The sequence below is a fragment of the Trachinotus anak genome, unplaced genomic scaffold, assembly GCF_046630095.1.
Source record: "Trachinotus anak isolate AG129_WGS33_773 ecotype Australia unplaced genomic scaffold, CSIRO_AGI_Tana_v1 ptg000025l, whole genome shotgun sequence".
Classification (NCBI taxonomy): domain Eukaryota; kingdom Metazoa; phylum Chordata; class Actinopteri; order Carangiformes; family Carangidae; genus Trachinotus; species Trachinotus anak.
Window position 1 is genome coordinate 1,870,073 of NW_027273876.1, and position 15,429 is coordinate 1,885,501.

At 44.8% G+C, this 15,429-nt stretch overlaps 2 protein-coding genes across 3 annotated transcripts in view; one reads left to right on the forward strand and one right to left on the reverse strand.

Annotated features, from left to right (window-relative positions):
* The window catches only part of aatkb (apoptosis-associated tyrosine kinase b), a 47,117-nt gene extending 44,655 nt beyond the window's left edge, over positions 1 to 2,462 (reverse strand). Inside the window, exon 1 of the mRNA XM_071461746.1 lies at positions 1,935 to 2,462. Coding sequence (XP_071317847.1) covers positions 1,935 to 2,010 — 76 coding nt within the window. The 5' untranslated portion in view covers positions 2,011 to 2,462. The remainder of the gene's footprint in view (positions 1 to 1,934) is intronic.
* Positions 2,463 to 6,466: 4,004 nt separating this feature from the next.
* LOC139608240 (parvalbumin-like EF-hand-containing protein) lies at positions 6,467 to 14,019 on the forward strand. 2 transcript variants are annotated; one of them, XM_071461766.1, is made up of 6 exons: positions 6,467 to 8,077; positions 8,984 to 9,116; positions 12,180 to 12,303; positions 12,423 to 12,558; positions 13,127 to 13,242; positions 13,594 to 14,019. In XM_071461766.1, the coding sequence occupies exons 3-6, from the start codon at positions 12,198 to 12,200 to the stop codon at positions 13,635 to 13,637; spliced, it is 402 nt and encodes a 133-aa protein (XP_071317867.1). In that variant the 5' UTR covers positions 6,467 to 8,077; positions 8,984 to 9,116; positions 12,180 to 12,197; the 3' UTR covers positions 13,638 to 14,019. The 2 variants fall into 2 exon arrangements, with proteins under 2 accessions (XP_071317867.1, XP_071317866.1); XM_071461765.1 differs by lacking the exons at positions 6,467 to 8,077; positions 8,984 to 9,116 and adding an exon at positions 9,962 to 10,829.
* The last annotated feature ends 1,410 nt before the right edge of the window (positions 14,020 to 15,429 follow it).

The window sequence follows — 15,429 nt, forward strand, 5'->3', positions numbered from 1 at the left end:
TATATATAGGCACTTTTCCAAGAAAAAAAAGGCATAAAAGATGAATGGATTTTCAAAATTGTGACCAATTATTTTTTCCCCCAATTAGCTACTTTTTCTTTTTGTGCAATAAAAACATGCACATGTATAAAAGACAAAAAGCAATTCATTGAAAATACAACTCACTGTGTGTGTATCATCAACACTATATAAAATTGCCAGGAAAGCCCCTAAATGACCACTGCTCAAGCCCACACTGAGCACAGAATCCAAATATATATATGTACACCGGTACAAGGTGTTGAATAAGATGATTTTCAACTGTTAAAGCAGCTTTAAAAAGCAAAAATGGAACTGGTTGTATTTTTTTTAACCTCTGTCTATCATTATCATAGTCAGTCAGCCAGTGAAATGCCCTGGAAGTAAATCCCTTTGCAGTCAGCTGCAAAAGTTAATCCAGAGTTCAGGCAAGTGTTTCAAATGATTTATGTAAAACTGCAGTCATCTGGAAATCTGTAGAATCTGCTCGTCCTGAAATACTAAAGGCCATATTTATGTCTACAGTGGAGGTGGAACGTGCAGCGTTAACACGACCCACCGTCAGAACAGTACGACCTATAGGTTGAAAAATCATCTACCTTTCAAATGACTGTATTACTGTCCTGGTTTCAGCAGCAGGGTCAGCTCCATGACAGCGAGGAGGGTATTTATAAGCACAACATGTAGGTGGCTGACTACTGGAAAACCAGCACCAAACACTAAGTAACACCCACGCACTCATTCAAAATTACAACACGATTTAAAAAGACAACAATGTTATCACAACTGAGTGTCAGTCGGTTCACAATGAAAAACTGGAACCAAGGATTTTCCCCTGTCAAAGATCCAACTGGGATCCAAATGCTCCCTGGTTAAATTCATTTGTGCTGAGCGTAGGTGTTAACATTTCTCAGAGACTATAAAACAGAAACAAACCCCTGTGATTCTCTGGAACAAAAGAGACACATACGGGAGAATAAAAAGCATTTGGTCATCTGGTCCACACCAACTGCTGCAGAGACTAAAACACTGGGACGGACGGGAGGATTTATGCAATTCAATTAATGTGTTTTGAAAAGGGCAGGAGGGTATTACGAAACCAAGGTAACCACTGCAAGAAAGGCAGCAGAGACCCGGTTAAGCGTATACGGAGGATATCAAGTGGAAGACACATCAGACCTCTCTTTTTAATGGCACACTGAGCACTGCATGGTAATTTCTAAAACCTGCCAGCTTCCTCACTGCCGTGTCTGTAGAACTCCTGAAAACGCTCTGCCACTGTAATCTTTTTTTTTTTTTATACAGAAGATGGGAAAGCCACAGACTGCTGCACCTTTTGGTTGCCATGGAAACCACCTGAATGACAGGCCAGTAGCTGCTTATGCTGCATTAAAAAAAAGCAAGCATTTGGTTTCCAGTGATTTCTGATTATTTCACTATGATGTGAGAAACAATGAGCCAATCCGCCTCTGTCCATTGTCTCCCATAATCCTCTTCTTTTCCAGCACTAATGGGATAACTCCTGCTCCAATTAGAGGAAGCCTCTGCTTCTCTCCTCTCACCTTTATACATACTGCACCTTTAAAGCGCTCAGCTGACCTGAGCAGCTGAGGGGAGCAGATATTACAGCTGTGCGTCCACACACTTTAAAGATTTATTTACATCTGGATGATGATTTTTCCCTCCTGTCGTTTCACACACACACACACACACACACACACACACACACACACACCATCAACTGCAGATGGGAAAGATTACATCATTTCTATATAGTGTGGCCGTGTATACTGTGAGATGAACAATTATATTACATTGAGGCGTTTATCAGCGGCCGACAGGGTTTGTGTGGGGAGGTAAAGCAGCAGGGAGAAGAGGCATTATTCTGGGGGGTCAGCGGCGGAATGTCTGCTCACCTGGGCTGAAATGGGAGCTGAGAGCAAAGCCGCGGCTGAAAACGGCTGAAGACATCGTCACCAGAAGCACCAACATCTTCACCAGCGGCGCAGCGAAACCGAAAGAGAAACTGCAGGACGATCTAAGCGGCACTATTTCTCCTCCGCAGCTTCACGTCTCCTCTCCGAACCGATGCCTCGACGTTCGCCTTCATGTTCTCTAAAGACAGCTGCTGGTCGACACCCCCCCCGGTGCTCTCCGCAGGCCGAGCCCGGCTTCACCTTTATCTTTCCCTCCTCAACTACAAGATCTACGAGATTGTCGCTGCAGGAGAAGAAGAGGAGGAGGAGGAGGAGGAGGAGGAGGAGGAGGAGGAGGGTGTAATAGCAGTCAAGTTGATCCAGAATTGAATTTCCCCTTCACACGCACCTGGACGGACTCACATCATCTCAGAGCTCCGACATCGCGGACGTGACACCTCGGAGAGTGAATCCAAAGCGAATCAAAGGCCGAGTTTCCTGCGGGAGCTGCTGGGAGCTGTCCGAGGTGCTGACAGCCACAGCGCCATCTTGCTCCGTAATGAGCCCAAATACAATTTATGGAGCGTTTTTTGCGCTCAGGCTACAGGAGGGAGGGGGGTGGGGAGGGGGTGGGGGGTGGGGGGGGGGGGGGGGGGGGGTGGAGGGGTGGGGGGGGGGGTGGGGGGGGTTAGGATGCGCTGGATAGGCTACTGTGCTGCTTGAACATGTTCAGCTGACTGAAATGTACAGTACAGAGCTGGAGAGGCTGAAAGGATGTAGAGCAAGAGTCTATTTTTGCAGCTGAATAGACAACTTCCTATTTCTAACTTACAGGCTGGAGCTGGAGCTGGAGCTGGAGCTGGAGCCTGCAGAGCATGACTCTCACTGCATGTGTGGGTTTTGTGCTTGTGGAGGCAGAAGCCTGCAGCTGACTCCTCCTCAGCTTCTACTCCCTCAGTTAGATGAGGAGAGAGGTACATAAAAATCTCCCATGAGCAGACTGTGATGTAACACCAGGGAAAGACACACAGCGGGGACGAGGGTCTACGGACTATCCCCAGTCTAATCCTAATGTTCATACATGTTGGATGAGGCCCCTCCCCCACCCAACAACATTCATCCTCTCCCAGTCCCCCTCCTCCCTCATCCTCTCCTCCCTTCAGATTGGATTCCTGGCAGCAGAGGGAGTCAAGTTTTCGTTGCGCATCTTTCAGTCTCACTACGATTGTAAATCACAGACACAGAGGCAGAGTGAGCCGCCACAAAAACAAAGTCTCATCTAATCCAGTCTTTGTCAGATTCTCCCTCATTCCTCTTGTGCAGCCTGCTCTTTGAGGCGTGGAGAATATGGGATATATCATTTATTATTAACACACACGTAGTCTCAGTGTTTTTATAAATGTGATCAAGGTATTCTGGCTGCTGAGAGCACACACAGAGCAGCTGCTTCAAGAAACAATGTGCAACTTAAGAAAATGGGAAAGCAAATGAACTGTTTTGGCTGATAAACTGTGAGAGAGATGAATCTTTGCACATGTGCAATCAAAAATGTTCTCCCTCCATGTTTGCACTGCAATCAGCTGATTGTGAAATAATCTGATAACAGCTGTCTGCAGTGAGGAGCCGTGTTCACTCACCAAGCGTCTAAATTCTGACCCTGTTCTTGACATTGAAACACACTCAAACATGTTCTTGGTCGGGTGTGGACGGGCTAAACTCATTACCTTGTTTCTTTTCAGCTTTCTGTTTCCCTGCCAAAGTGAAATACCTCCATCTCTCCTCCAGCAGAGGGGTGTGATCCAGCTTCAGGTCCGGTCCAGTGAGCTCCTGGTCCAGGTCACATCCTTCCACCTCTTCCCCTGAAGGCTGAGCTGCAGGTTGATGTGTCTACAATCATAAAAAAAGAGATTCACCACCATCAGTGTTTTGTGTTGAAACATATATGGGTCTCTAGGCATTCATTAACTACATTTGCTTATTGTGCACAGTTGCAAAGGATTAGAGAAGAGGTGGACCAGTCTTTCACAAGGCTGACACATTTCGACTGAAAACCACTCCTCACAAACTTTACTAGCATCTATGGAAACTGGTCATACTGACACCCTCCAGTGAGCCCTGGTGACCTTTACACTGTAGAAACATCTGCATTTCTTTTGGTTTCATTACACTCGTGTTCTTTAATTGGTCACCAGCCCGTAACTAGGAGCTGAACTGTGGATTTATTTATAAATGAATCCTCAGTGCACATGGAGGAGGAGGTTATCCTCTGCTGACTGAGGAGGGTGTCTGCAGCAGAGCAGACAGCGGGTCCTTTCCAGCCAATAGAGATGGAGGAACTCAGGAATAACCGTTATATAAAGTTAGATCTGAAACCTCATCGCCCTCTCGCAGACCACTAACTGTAATTGTTCCCTCATCTCTCTCAAGAGGATGATGTATGTCTGATCATCTGTGAACTTGATTCCATTTCAGACCCGTCTACTTTCTAATGGAGGCGCGGTTTGATGAATAAGATCTCAGAGGAGGAAGATGTGGACGGACACGGTTTATATTTTACAAGTGCCTTTCTGGACATTTGATTTCTCTGGCAGGAATATTCCAACTAAATCTTTTCACTCCTGCACCTCCTGCACCTCCTCCTCCTGCACCTCCTCCTCCTCCTCCTCCTCCTCCTCCTCCTCCTCCCCCTCCTCCTCCTCCTCCTCCTCTTCCTGCACCTCCACCTCCTCCTCCTCCTCCTCCCCCTCCTCCTCCTCCTCCTCCTCCTCCTCCTCCTCCTGCTGCACCTCCACCTCCTCCTCCTCCTCCTCCTCCTGTTTCGCTGTCTCATCACGTCATATTCTACTCTCTGATACACTGTGTTGCATGTCTGCTGTTTCCCTGGAAACAGAAAGCAGAGGGTGAGATGGAATTCTGGGTCGTGCTTTCCAGTCACTTCACATCTCACATCAGCTGTGATGAGCGATAGGTTAACTACAGTATGTTACTGTGTTTTTGTGCTTATATATAAGGAGAGGAGCATCATGCAGATCAGATACTGTTGCAGGTTTTCCCCATTTTGTGTTGAGAAAAGCAGGAGTGAAATGACACTAGTGGAATTTAAACAGCCGCCCCCCCTCCTCCCCTGACACTCTGTCCATCTCCATCCTCAGCCGACAATCCTGAGCCGTCCTCGGTGGGTGATGAGGGAGGACAGAGCGGGATCCAGGCCCAGCTCCAACAGCTCCCTCTGGAGCCCGGGTCACTCCACACCCGGGCAGCTGCGAATGAGTTACACTTCTCTGGTTTCACTGTGGGGCTTGTAAAGAAGCCGCCAGCCTCAGCACTCAGCCTGGATCCACGACACTGAGCTTGTAACTCTGACGTTTTAAAGTCAGTTAGAAATCGGCTTTTAGTCTATTGACTCAGAGAATTTCACGACTCCTTGGCTTTGTGAAAACCCGTCAGAACACTGCTGGATGAATTTAAAATTGCTTTGTGGTCAATCTGAAAACAATGCTGCGTTTAATGGCTGCTGAGAATCTGATATTTGGCACATCTATGGCCTAAGGTTTTCCGTGTGCATGGAAACAATCAGTGCTTAAAATGGCAAAACCTGACTTATATAAGTTCTCTAGATTTTCAGGGTGCTACACTGGTCCATGTCCTCAAGGTTAATAGAAAAGCATCTAACAGACAATTCATAATGGTGGGGATGCGTGTTTCCTTTTTATTGTTATCACATATATACAGTATAATCTTAGCGGCAGGGATATGCAGATCCTTGAAACTGGTGCTTTCTGAGCCACCGACACAGAGGAGAAGAGACCAGAGACTGGTTCAAACTGCTCATTCAAGAATCTCCCTCCTGCATGAGCAAATAATTAGAAGACAAGCAGGGAGAGTAATTAGGACGTCTAAATGTTTGTGTGTGCTTCTGGAGGGGTGTTGGAGTTACATCTGAGTCCTGCAGGCAGAAGCAAAGTCCACAGGGAGTCCAAGAAACTCTGCAGGGAGACAGATAACGTCCCGGCCGTTTAAAACCAGTCTGCCTGCTTCTGTTGCTCCTGGAAGCAGCAGATTGTTAATTTGTGGAATTATATTTGAAAAACCCATTTTGCTTGTTGACAAGCTGAGGCTCCTGCTGGCTGTTCCCCACAGTCTGTTTCTGCAGCCAACAAAAGAATTCAACTGTTTTATCCTCAGAGTTTCTTTAGAAATGAACCAGAGGAAGGTTTGTACTCTGTAACTTTACAAGCACACATCTTCAAGCACCTCTGTATCTGCCTGTGTTGGTTATTCACTACAAATGAGGTAACTTTACATTACTGTTAATCCCTGTTAATCATTTTACAAACGCTGCTGTACTGTGTTTGCGTTTCTCACCTTCCAGCCTCTGGCTTCCATTCACTTCTGTAAAGTCTCAAAATCAAACAGCATTAAGTCAAAACATGACATGGAAACTGTCACTTCCTGGAAGTTTGACAGTGAATCTTTATTGATGACCTCACATGCACTGATTGGTGTGCACATAAACTCTAACCAATCATGCGATCAGAAGTGTTTCAGCGGTCCCACCCCTCTGTCCCTCCTGTCAAATTAAACAGCCTCATCAGTTGGGTCAGACTCCTCACTGCATTTAGTCCCAACTTCCTCCTTCAACAGGAAATTATAAAATAAAGGTTAGTGTCTTAATTAAAAAAGTAAAGCAGATTTCACTGCATGTACAGCTCCATTAACAGAGAAATACATTAAGAGACTAAAACGAATTACTTAGCTCAACCATATTGTATGATATGAATGGAAACCAATGGTTCTCCACAAAATAGCAGGATTTTACTTGTATTAGGTGACACAGAACGAATGGTGTGAAAAAAGTTTTCAGTGAAACTGTCTCATTGTTAAGAAAAATCTCTGAGTTAAACACCAGTGATTTTAGTTTTATTTGTCCAGGAGGTGGGCAAGGTAAGAGTTAAAAATTAAAGAATGATTATAAGAAGCTGAAACCTGCAAAAACACTGGTTTGGTTCTTTAAAGGGGAAAGATATAAACACATGGATTCAGCTTTTATGACACTTTCAGACTTTCAGTTTATGTTGACACTCTCAGAATAGGAAAAGATTCTGCTTCATGTTTATCACTGAGGTTTGTATTGTCCTGAAGTGCTTATTTAAAGGTGCTGTCCCCCTCACATACAGTTTTAGTATGCATGTATTGGGTGGAGATTGTAATGCACTCCATTACAGCATCACCAGCCCCCTGCAGCCTCAGTGATGAGCTGGAAGAAGGGAGCAATTTGAAGATGACACTTTCTGCAGTTTTCACCATTTTCTGACATTTTATAAACTAAACCACTGATTGGTTTGTTGTAAAAAATGATTGACAGCTGAAAAGCTATTGAAAATAATCATCAGCCCTCTGTCGAAAATCTCCAGCATTTCACAAGCAAAAAAAGCACAAAGATATAAAAACTAAGAAAAAGAAAAAGATGTTTTGTTTATTGGATTGGGACTCTCCAGTCATATTCACCCCCCATCAGAGAGGATGTAATATAACCTGACATGCATGAAGCTCAGTGCTCCTCCTCAGTCATGGTCTATGCTGTTGTTTCTCTCTTTGCCTTTTCTTTCTCCTTTTTCCTGCAGGAATAAAAATGTGAACACGATTCAGCTTTCTTTATCTTCATCTTCATCTTCACGCACAAGTACAGCACACTGGTGTTACACACGCTGTGACAGGATACAGCTCTGTATGTTCACACATCATTAGGAGGTTGTCTGCCAAACGCTGGTGTGCTAATACACCGCGCTAATGTACGTCTGTTAAATGTGACGCCTCAGCTGAGTGGGTCTTTATGGAGTCAATTTCAATTAGGCCCCAAGGCTCGTTGGACGCGTCCTTCAACACCCAGCTCAAGGATCTTCATTTCTTTACGTCAAAGATGTTTTTAAAAAGAGCAGTGAGAGGAACAGAATGACTTTGGTTTTCAACTCTCTACCCTCCAGTGAAGTGAAGCAGCTGGTCGGAACTGCAAAGGGAATATTGACCCCTCAGATCAATAGTTTTCGAGTTATTTTACTTGAAGGTTTCAGTGAAGTGTAACCCAACAAAACATCGCTCGATCAGCTCTCCTGTACAAAGTTAACCTCATCTTAAAAGCCGAGGTCAGAAACACACAGTCTACTGTACACACACACACACACACACAAGCATATACACAAGCATACACACGCACACAAACACACACACAAGCATACACACAAGCATACACACGCACACAAACACACACACAAGCATACACACGCAACTTGATTCCTTTGCATGAATGAAACAAACCTGTTTCACCTGTGTGTGTGAAGAGAGACACTGTTTCAGGCAGTGAATAGAAGGAATGCATGACAACCCTGTAATCCTGCAGTTTTCATATATCTGGGAATTAAAGGTCCCACATAATATAAAGGTGTGTTTCTGATTATAAAGCAGGTCTAGGTTCTAAATGAATACTGTGGAAGTAGCAAAGTCATCTGTTCTGATGCAGTCTTTCGAAACAGTTTAAGAAAACATGCGATCACTGGTTGTGCTTCACTGACAAGCTACACACGGCTGCTCCGATCTGTAAAACACACACCTGCTCTGTTTAATACTCAGCATTGAAAGTGGGGATTCGGAGAGTCTCTGACAGAGGTGATGAGGGCAGACGGTGGTGGTCTGTGGCCCAGACACAGCTGAGATCTGCTCAGGCTGGAATCTGATTTCAGACTCTCTGGATCAATACGCAGCAGGGATCAAACCCAGAGTCTCTACACACAGTCTTACAGGTTTCAACAGGCCTGTAGACATTTTGTTCTTCTATAAATAACATCTCCTGGGAAAACGTTAGCACACAAACACTGTGAAATCCTCACAAATATCAACCCCAGGTTCATGGGCCTGTGCTGTACTGCAGGCATCGTGTGCTCTGGTGTGATCGCTGATCTTTACACAATTGCCCAGAAGTGCTCATAGGTTATTTAACGCACATGTTAGCACACACAGCTGAGTTATGTAACAGCCCTGTTTCTGTCTGCCAGCTCTGTCCTGTAGCACTTGTGTGTGACTGTGTGGAGAATATGCAGCAGACCCGATTACCTGCCCGTGGTGATGCCGGGAGGGAGCTGGGACTGAAACGAATCATTGCTGTGATGGAGACGTCCCATCAGAGAGGTGATGATGTGTGTGCAACAGACCTCTCTGGAACAGCTGAGGTTCTTGGCCTTCACCCCCCCCTCCCCAATCCCCTCACCTTTGACGGGTAGCTACAGATGTTAAGGGTCAGTTTTAAAAGTTGTCTCTGACATCAGGCTGCAGGAACATTGGTCCTGCATCTTGGAACATGTCTTCAGTAAGTCTTCCCACGTACTAAACATTTCTGAGTAGACTAACATGTCCTGAAAATAACAATTTATCCGTGGAGACTTAGTCATGATCCTAGAAATAAAGAGGAGTGAAAGGCAGCTCCAGGTTCACCACGTTAAATAGAGAGAATAAGGTTACAGCCACACTAGCTGCTCTGTGAGGCTGCACAGCAGTCCTCTACGCTGAATGCTAAACATGCTTACATGCTAATTATCAGGTTTAAAGGTCCCATATTGTGTAAGTAAGATTTCCATGTCAAAGAGATCAACATGTCTCAACCCCTGTGACAACCCTGTAATCCTGCAGTTTTCATATATCTGGGAATTAAAGGTCCCATATAGTATAAAGGTAGATGTCCATGTGTTTGTGATTATAAAGCAGGTCTAGGTTCTATATTAATACTGTGAAAGTAGAGCCTCAGTCTGAGAGAGTGAAAATCAGTCAGCCAATCAGAATCTCATCAGTTCTCATGGTTTTTGGTTCTTAAAACCTCAAATATATTTTCTTATGGATATCAACACTTCAAATAAACACAGGAAATGTGTAAAATACGAGACCTTTAAAGTTTATCATGTTCACATTTTTAGCATGTTTAGCATGTTAGCCTGCTGACACAAGGAAAACAAGGCACAGCTGAGGCCGATGGAGATGTCATCAGTTTTGCAGGTATTTGAACATATATGAAAGTATTGGACAAATTAAAAATTTGACGTGATGATGATGCTGTGATGAAAAGTCAACTCCTCTAACCTCTGGAAAAACCGAGGTTAGAGGAGTCAGTGGGATCATCTTCTGGGGAACATGACCGTCTAAACTAAATTTCTGGCAACTGATCCAACAGTTGTTGAGATATTTCAGTCTGGGCCAAAGTGGTGGACTGAACAACAGACTGAGGCACTGAAATTCCCTAAAGCCATAACACTAGACTTCAAAAATGTTATCATTACATATACACAGAATAAAAACAGATATACAGTAGATGGATAAAGAAAAATCATCTGACCCGAACTTTGCTCCAGACAGTCAGAGACTCTGAGGCCCTGGCAGAAGAGCAGTATGACTGACTCAGGCTGGGATTTCATTCTCCCATATAGCTCTGTATTTACATCATGTAAAAACAACAGCAACTGGTGAAGCGGCTGCTGAGATGTTGCTGAACTACACCTGCACTGTCTTCAGTTATTTATGAAATCTGACAGTGCTGCTGCATTCAGGAACAACTTGTCTGGATGCACCGGGGAAAAGGTCAAGCACTGTGCCACGGCTGGCCTCCGGTTCACCTCCACCAAAGGGTGTCTGTCCTCCACTTCAACCCCGGCCGCAGGCCTAATGTGGGGGTCTTGTCTCAGTACATCTGGAGGGATGGGTCCTGTCTGCAATGCAGGAGCCAAGACTTTAATGGAGAATGGCTCCACCAGGGAGAGAAAGACAGGTGCAAGGCTGCTGGTGGTTTCCATCCTTCCTGTATATAAGAGACAGAGAGAGGGGGAGGGTCAGCTTTAGCAGAAGACCTTGAATCTGGTGAGTAGCTCTGGACTGGATATGTTGGAGGTGGGGATGAATCTGTAGAGTCAATAAATATCCAGTAACGATTTCCAGTATTTGCAAAGTTGCTTCGATTGATGTTTAACTTTTCTTTTTTGCTTTCATGGTGCTAATTTGTCAAAGTTGTAAACAAGCTGTTAAGAAACTTGTAGACTGAGAGCAGATTGGTTTCGTTTGAACTATGGAGCGTCTATAACCTCTGGCCAGTGAGAGAAAGCACATACTCATATTAATGAGTATGAGAGTTCTTGAAGCGTAAATGATGGAGTGAAAGTTTGGGGAGAGGAAGAGGAGAAGAGGAATGATGAAACAACCTGTAGAAACGCAGCAATACTCTGCTTTATGTTAACAGGCTGTTTACACCCTCTGCTGCATTCTGCATGCTCCCTACATGTCGATGCTAATCTGCAGTCTCCAGTTTCCATCCATTACACTCACACACCCGGTCGTCCTGTGGTGTCGTCTGCAGTGGCGCGTGGGACCCAAAATATGCATTACCTACCTCAGCATGAGTAACCCCTCCATGACTAATCACTTAAGCAGGTAATTGAGGCTGTATTGATTTGGACTGATGCCAGCGATGACTACAAGCCTCTCAGAGGATCAGAGGAAGAACAGCCAGTTGTTGGAGGTGCACAGTAGATACAGTGAATGTCAGCAGCACACAGCTGATGTACAGCAGGTTCTCTGCATGTGACTGAGTCACGCAGCGTTCAAGTGGCAAAACTGGGGAGGAAAAATCATTTCAGTCGAATATAAAAAATATTGAATCTACTGAAGAAAACATCTTGTTTATTGTGACTTTATTTTTGAAATGTGGTGAAAAATAAGAAAATGAGTAAAGAGTGAAGGACAAAGGAGTCAAGTTAGTTTTATTCCTACAGCTTCAAATCACAAATTAGACAAATAAAGGAAAGAAAAGAGGACTGAAGCAAAGATGGAAGAAGGAAAAAGAAGAGACGAGAGCAGAGGCACGCAAGAAATAAGTAAAGAAAGCATAAAGGAAAAAAGTAAAGAAAGTAAAATTAAAAGAATAATTCACGTTTTGATTTACTTTCTACCGCTGGAGCCAGGATCATCTGCCAGGCCACCAGTGCTTTTCTAAATCCTCTGTAAAGAGGTGAATTATTGTTTTTGTACAGATAAACTGTTGCTAACTGTTTCCCCCTGTTTCCAGTCTTTGTGCTAAGCTAAGCTAAGCTAACCCACTGCTGGCTGTAATCGTAAAGGATCCGGAAGCAAATATGAGCATTAAATGATAGAAATCAGTATCAGTGTCACTGTCAGACAAAAGTCTAAAATGTTTTCTTCTCTCCTGATCTCCAGGTCACACACCTGCACAACATGGAGGACGACTTCCGGCCTCAGGTGAAGAAGGTGGCTGTGGCCATGGGCGCTTCGCTCACAGAGCGGGATATCGACCGCATGCCACGGGAGATGAGAACGCAGGGTGACACTGTGTGTGTGTGTGTGGCAGTCACACATTCAGAAGTGACTGGTATGATGCTCACGTGTGAGTCATGGCGATGATTTCACTGCCTGATGTCATCGTCTGTGATTCCTCTGCAGGAAACTTCAACTACAGCAGGTTTCTGGAGCACATGAGGCAGTTCAAGACCTCAGAGCAGAGAGAGGAGGCCATGAAGAAGGCCTTCATGATGCTCGACAAAGACGGCAGCGGCTACATAGAGTGGAACGAGATCAAGTACGAGCCCTGCAACAATCTAAAGATAAGACTTTTGTTATCTTATATATTTTTATTGTCAACAAATCCAATAAAAAGTCAAAACTAACTTGTCTTTTTGACTTTCCTGAAGCCTGATCTTTAAAAATGAGTCATAAATAATTTAGTTTCCTTCTCAGTAATTTACTGAAAGAGCTGCGAACAACAGTTTTTATCAAATAGGAGGAAGAAGTCATTTGTTGGGGACTATTTTCAGCAGAGGATTAATCCACATTTTGTGTTTAAGTGAGTATTTACAGCAGCAGGATGTTTTGAGTGGGACTGAGTCAATATAAACTACAGTGTGTGTGTTCATAATGAAGGAACATGTCACCCGGCGCCTCTATGGCTCAGAGGAATAAGAAATATCAGGCTTTGGATACACACACGAATCAGTACAATCAGTCTCATGTTGGTTTTGGTCATCATGTCCACGTCCTCCTTTATCCCTTCAACCAATCAAAGAGGAGCCATGACTCCTACACCCTGTATTAACGTGCCTGCGGATTATTATTCTTATTATCTCTTAGTAAGCTTCCTCTTTTCACAGGTACATTCTGTCCACTGTACCAACTGCAGCTCCGTCAGCTCCTCTGTCTGATGAGGAGGCTGAGGCCATGATCCAGGCTGCGGACACTGATGGAGACGGACGCATTGACTACAGAGGTGAGGAGCTTATTTTTCCTCTGATGCACTGACCCGCAGCCGCCACTAAGGGTCAGCAGTTAGTAACTCTTCATGTCTGAGGGGAACCGTGGCCACTCCCCTCAGGCTTCACAGTACGTCGAGATGGAAGGACCTCAGCTCTTCTCTCTGTCACTCTGGTCACTGTGAACCTTTCTAAACAGTCTTTAAAGTGCAGGTTTAATGTCAACACTGCAGCTGTTTTATGGCTGCTACAATATCAGGAGGTGTTGCTGTGGTCTAGATTATCACAGTCACATACACAGCCCCCACCTTCACCACACAGCAGCACTCACATCTGGCTCTTTGTGTCCCCCCCTTTCCGCCTCACAGAGTTCTCAGACATGGTGAAGATGGAGAAGAAACCGAGGAAATAGAGGTCACACGGTTCATCTGTGCTCCACAGTGTTGCTGCAGCGTGTGTGGAAGACAGAGGAGGGGAGAGGGACGATCCAGCCCCCCCACCCCCACCTGTGGGTCAAGACCTGAGGGAGTGTGAGGACTTCTGTTATCAGTACAGTTTGCTAAAAGAAGTAGAGGTTTGTCCAAGTCATTAAAACTTGGAGGCTTTACTGACTGACCACTTGGTGTCAGTTGGTGGATGTTTGTGTTTTTGATACTTGTATGTTACCAAAGACAGTGTCCAGAACAGTCGCCTTCTTCTTTTTACTTGTCATGCTGCAGATTTGCCAAAATGAAAATAAATTTGGGCTGAACACGATGCTCAGACAGTCGTGTGTAAACAGCCTGGTGATCAGACTGGAGCGTCTTTTCATTCATGATTTTTTCACACTGGTGAACAAATGAAATGTGGGCAGTGAGTCAGAGGTGTGTGAGTGTGTGCAGCTGTGACTGCAGATCTGAAAGCACATTTAGCATGTTAGCATGCTAACAAGCTGTAGTCCAGCCGGTTGTGTTGTTGGTTGTTTTCTTTTAACCTCTCGTCCTCTGCTTTATTATTTTCTGCATTGATTTGTCATAAAGTCTGATCTGATCTTCATCTAAGTCACAAATGTAGACAAATATCAGCTAATGTCACACAAACAATTCTCATCTTTTGTGTCCTTATTGAACGCAGACATTAAACTAGTGGAAAAACTAAGCCAAGCTTCAGATTTTATAACTGGTTGAACCTCCACCAATAACCTCAAACCTTCTAGCAGCTGCGTCCCTGTAGAGCAGCTTCAGCTCCGACATACTCTCAGTCCACGGCATCTCTACTCGATCAAGATCTGGGCTCTGACTGGGCCTCTCCAGGAGGTGGATCTCTTCTCTGATGAGGAAACAGGGGCTGTAGACACAGATGGAGACATTTACTGCAGAGCTGAGGTGGTGCACTGACATGTTATCACCTCTGAGGGTCAGCAGTCAGCAACTCTTCACGTCTGAGGGAAGCTCACAGGTTGCTCCCTTCAGGTTTTCACAAAGCCGGATCATATCATTGCTCTTTGTTTCATGAACAGAAACACAAAATGCTTTCTGTGCTGTGTCTGTTTTTAAGATTTGGCTTGATGAGCTCACCATGATGCAAATGTAGTTGTTAATAGTGGAGCTTGTTGTCATAGAGGAACGAGAGCCCACGTTTATCATCACAGATCTGTAGGAGCCAAAATTGACTTTAGAAAACACATCATCACTGAATCCTCTGAAAACTGTTTCTTTCACCTGCTCTGATGGGAAACAGATGCCGACTGGGGTCCACATCATGCAAACTGATAATCTGACCATATGCATTTGCTTATGCTCAGGGAAAGGCCTCGTCTCTCAGGCCGGTGGCTGCACATTACCAACTGTGGAGTGTAATTGTAACATTCTGCTGCCAGACATTTTGGCAGTGCTGCAAAGTCTGACTCATGGCTTTGGTAACTCCCTAATACTGCCCCCACCCTGACCACATCATGCCACGCACATCTGGCTCCATGTGCCTTCCTCCCCGCCTCACCGAGCCCCCAGACACAGTGAAGGTGGAGAGGGAGCAGAGGAAATAGAGGTCACATGGTTCCTCTGAGTGTTTTTACAGAGAGAGTGTGAAAGATAGAGGAGGAGAGGAGGCCCTGCATACCAGATCTACCCTCCCTAAAAAAAATATCTTCCTCCTCCTGTGGAACAAGAGCGGAGGGAGTGTGAGGACTTTTGTCATCAGTGCAGTTTGCTAAAAGAAAGTAGAGC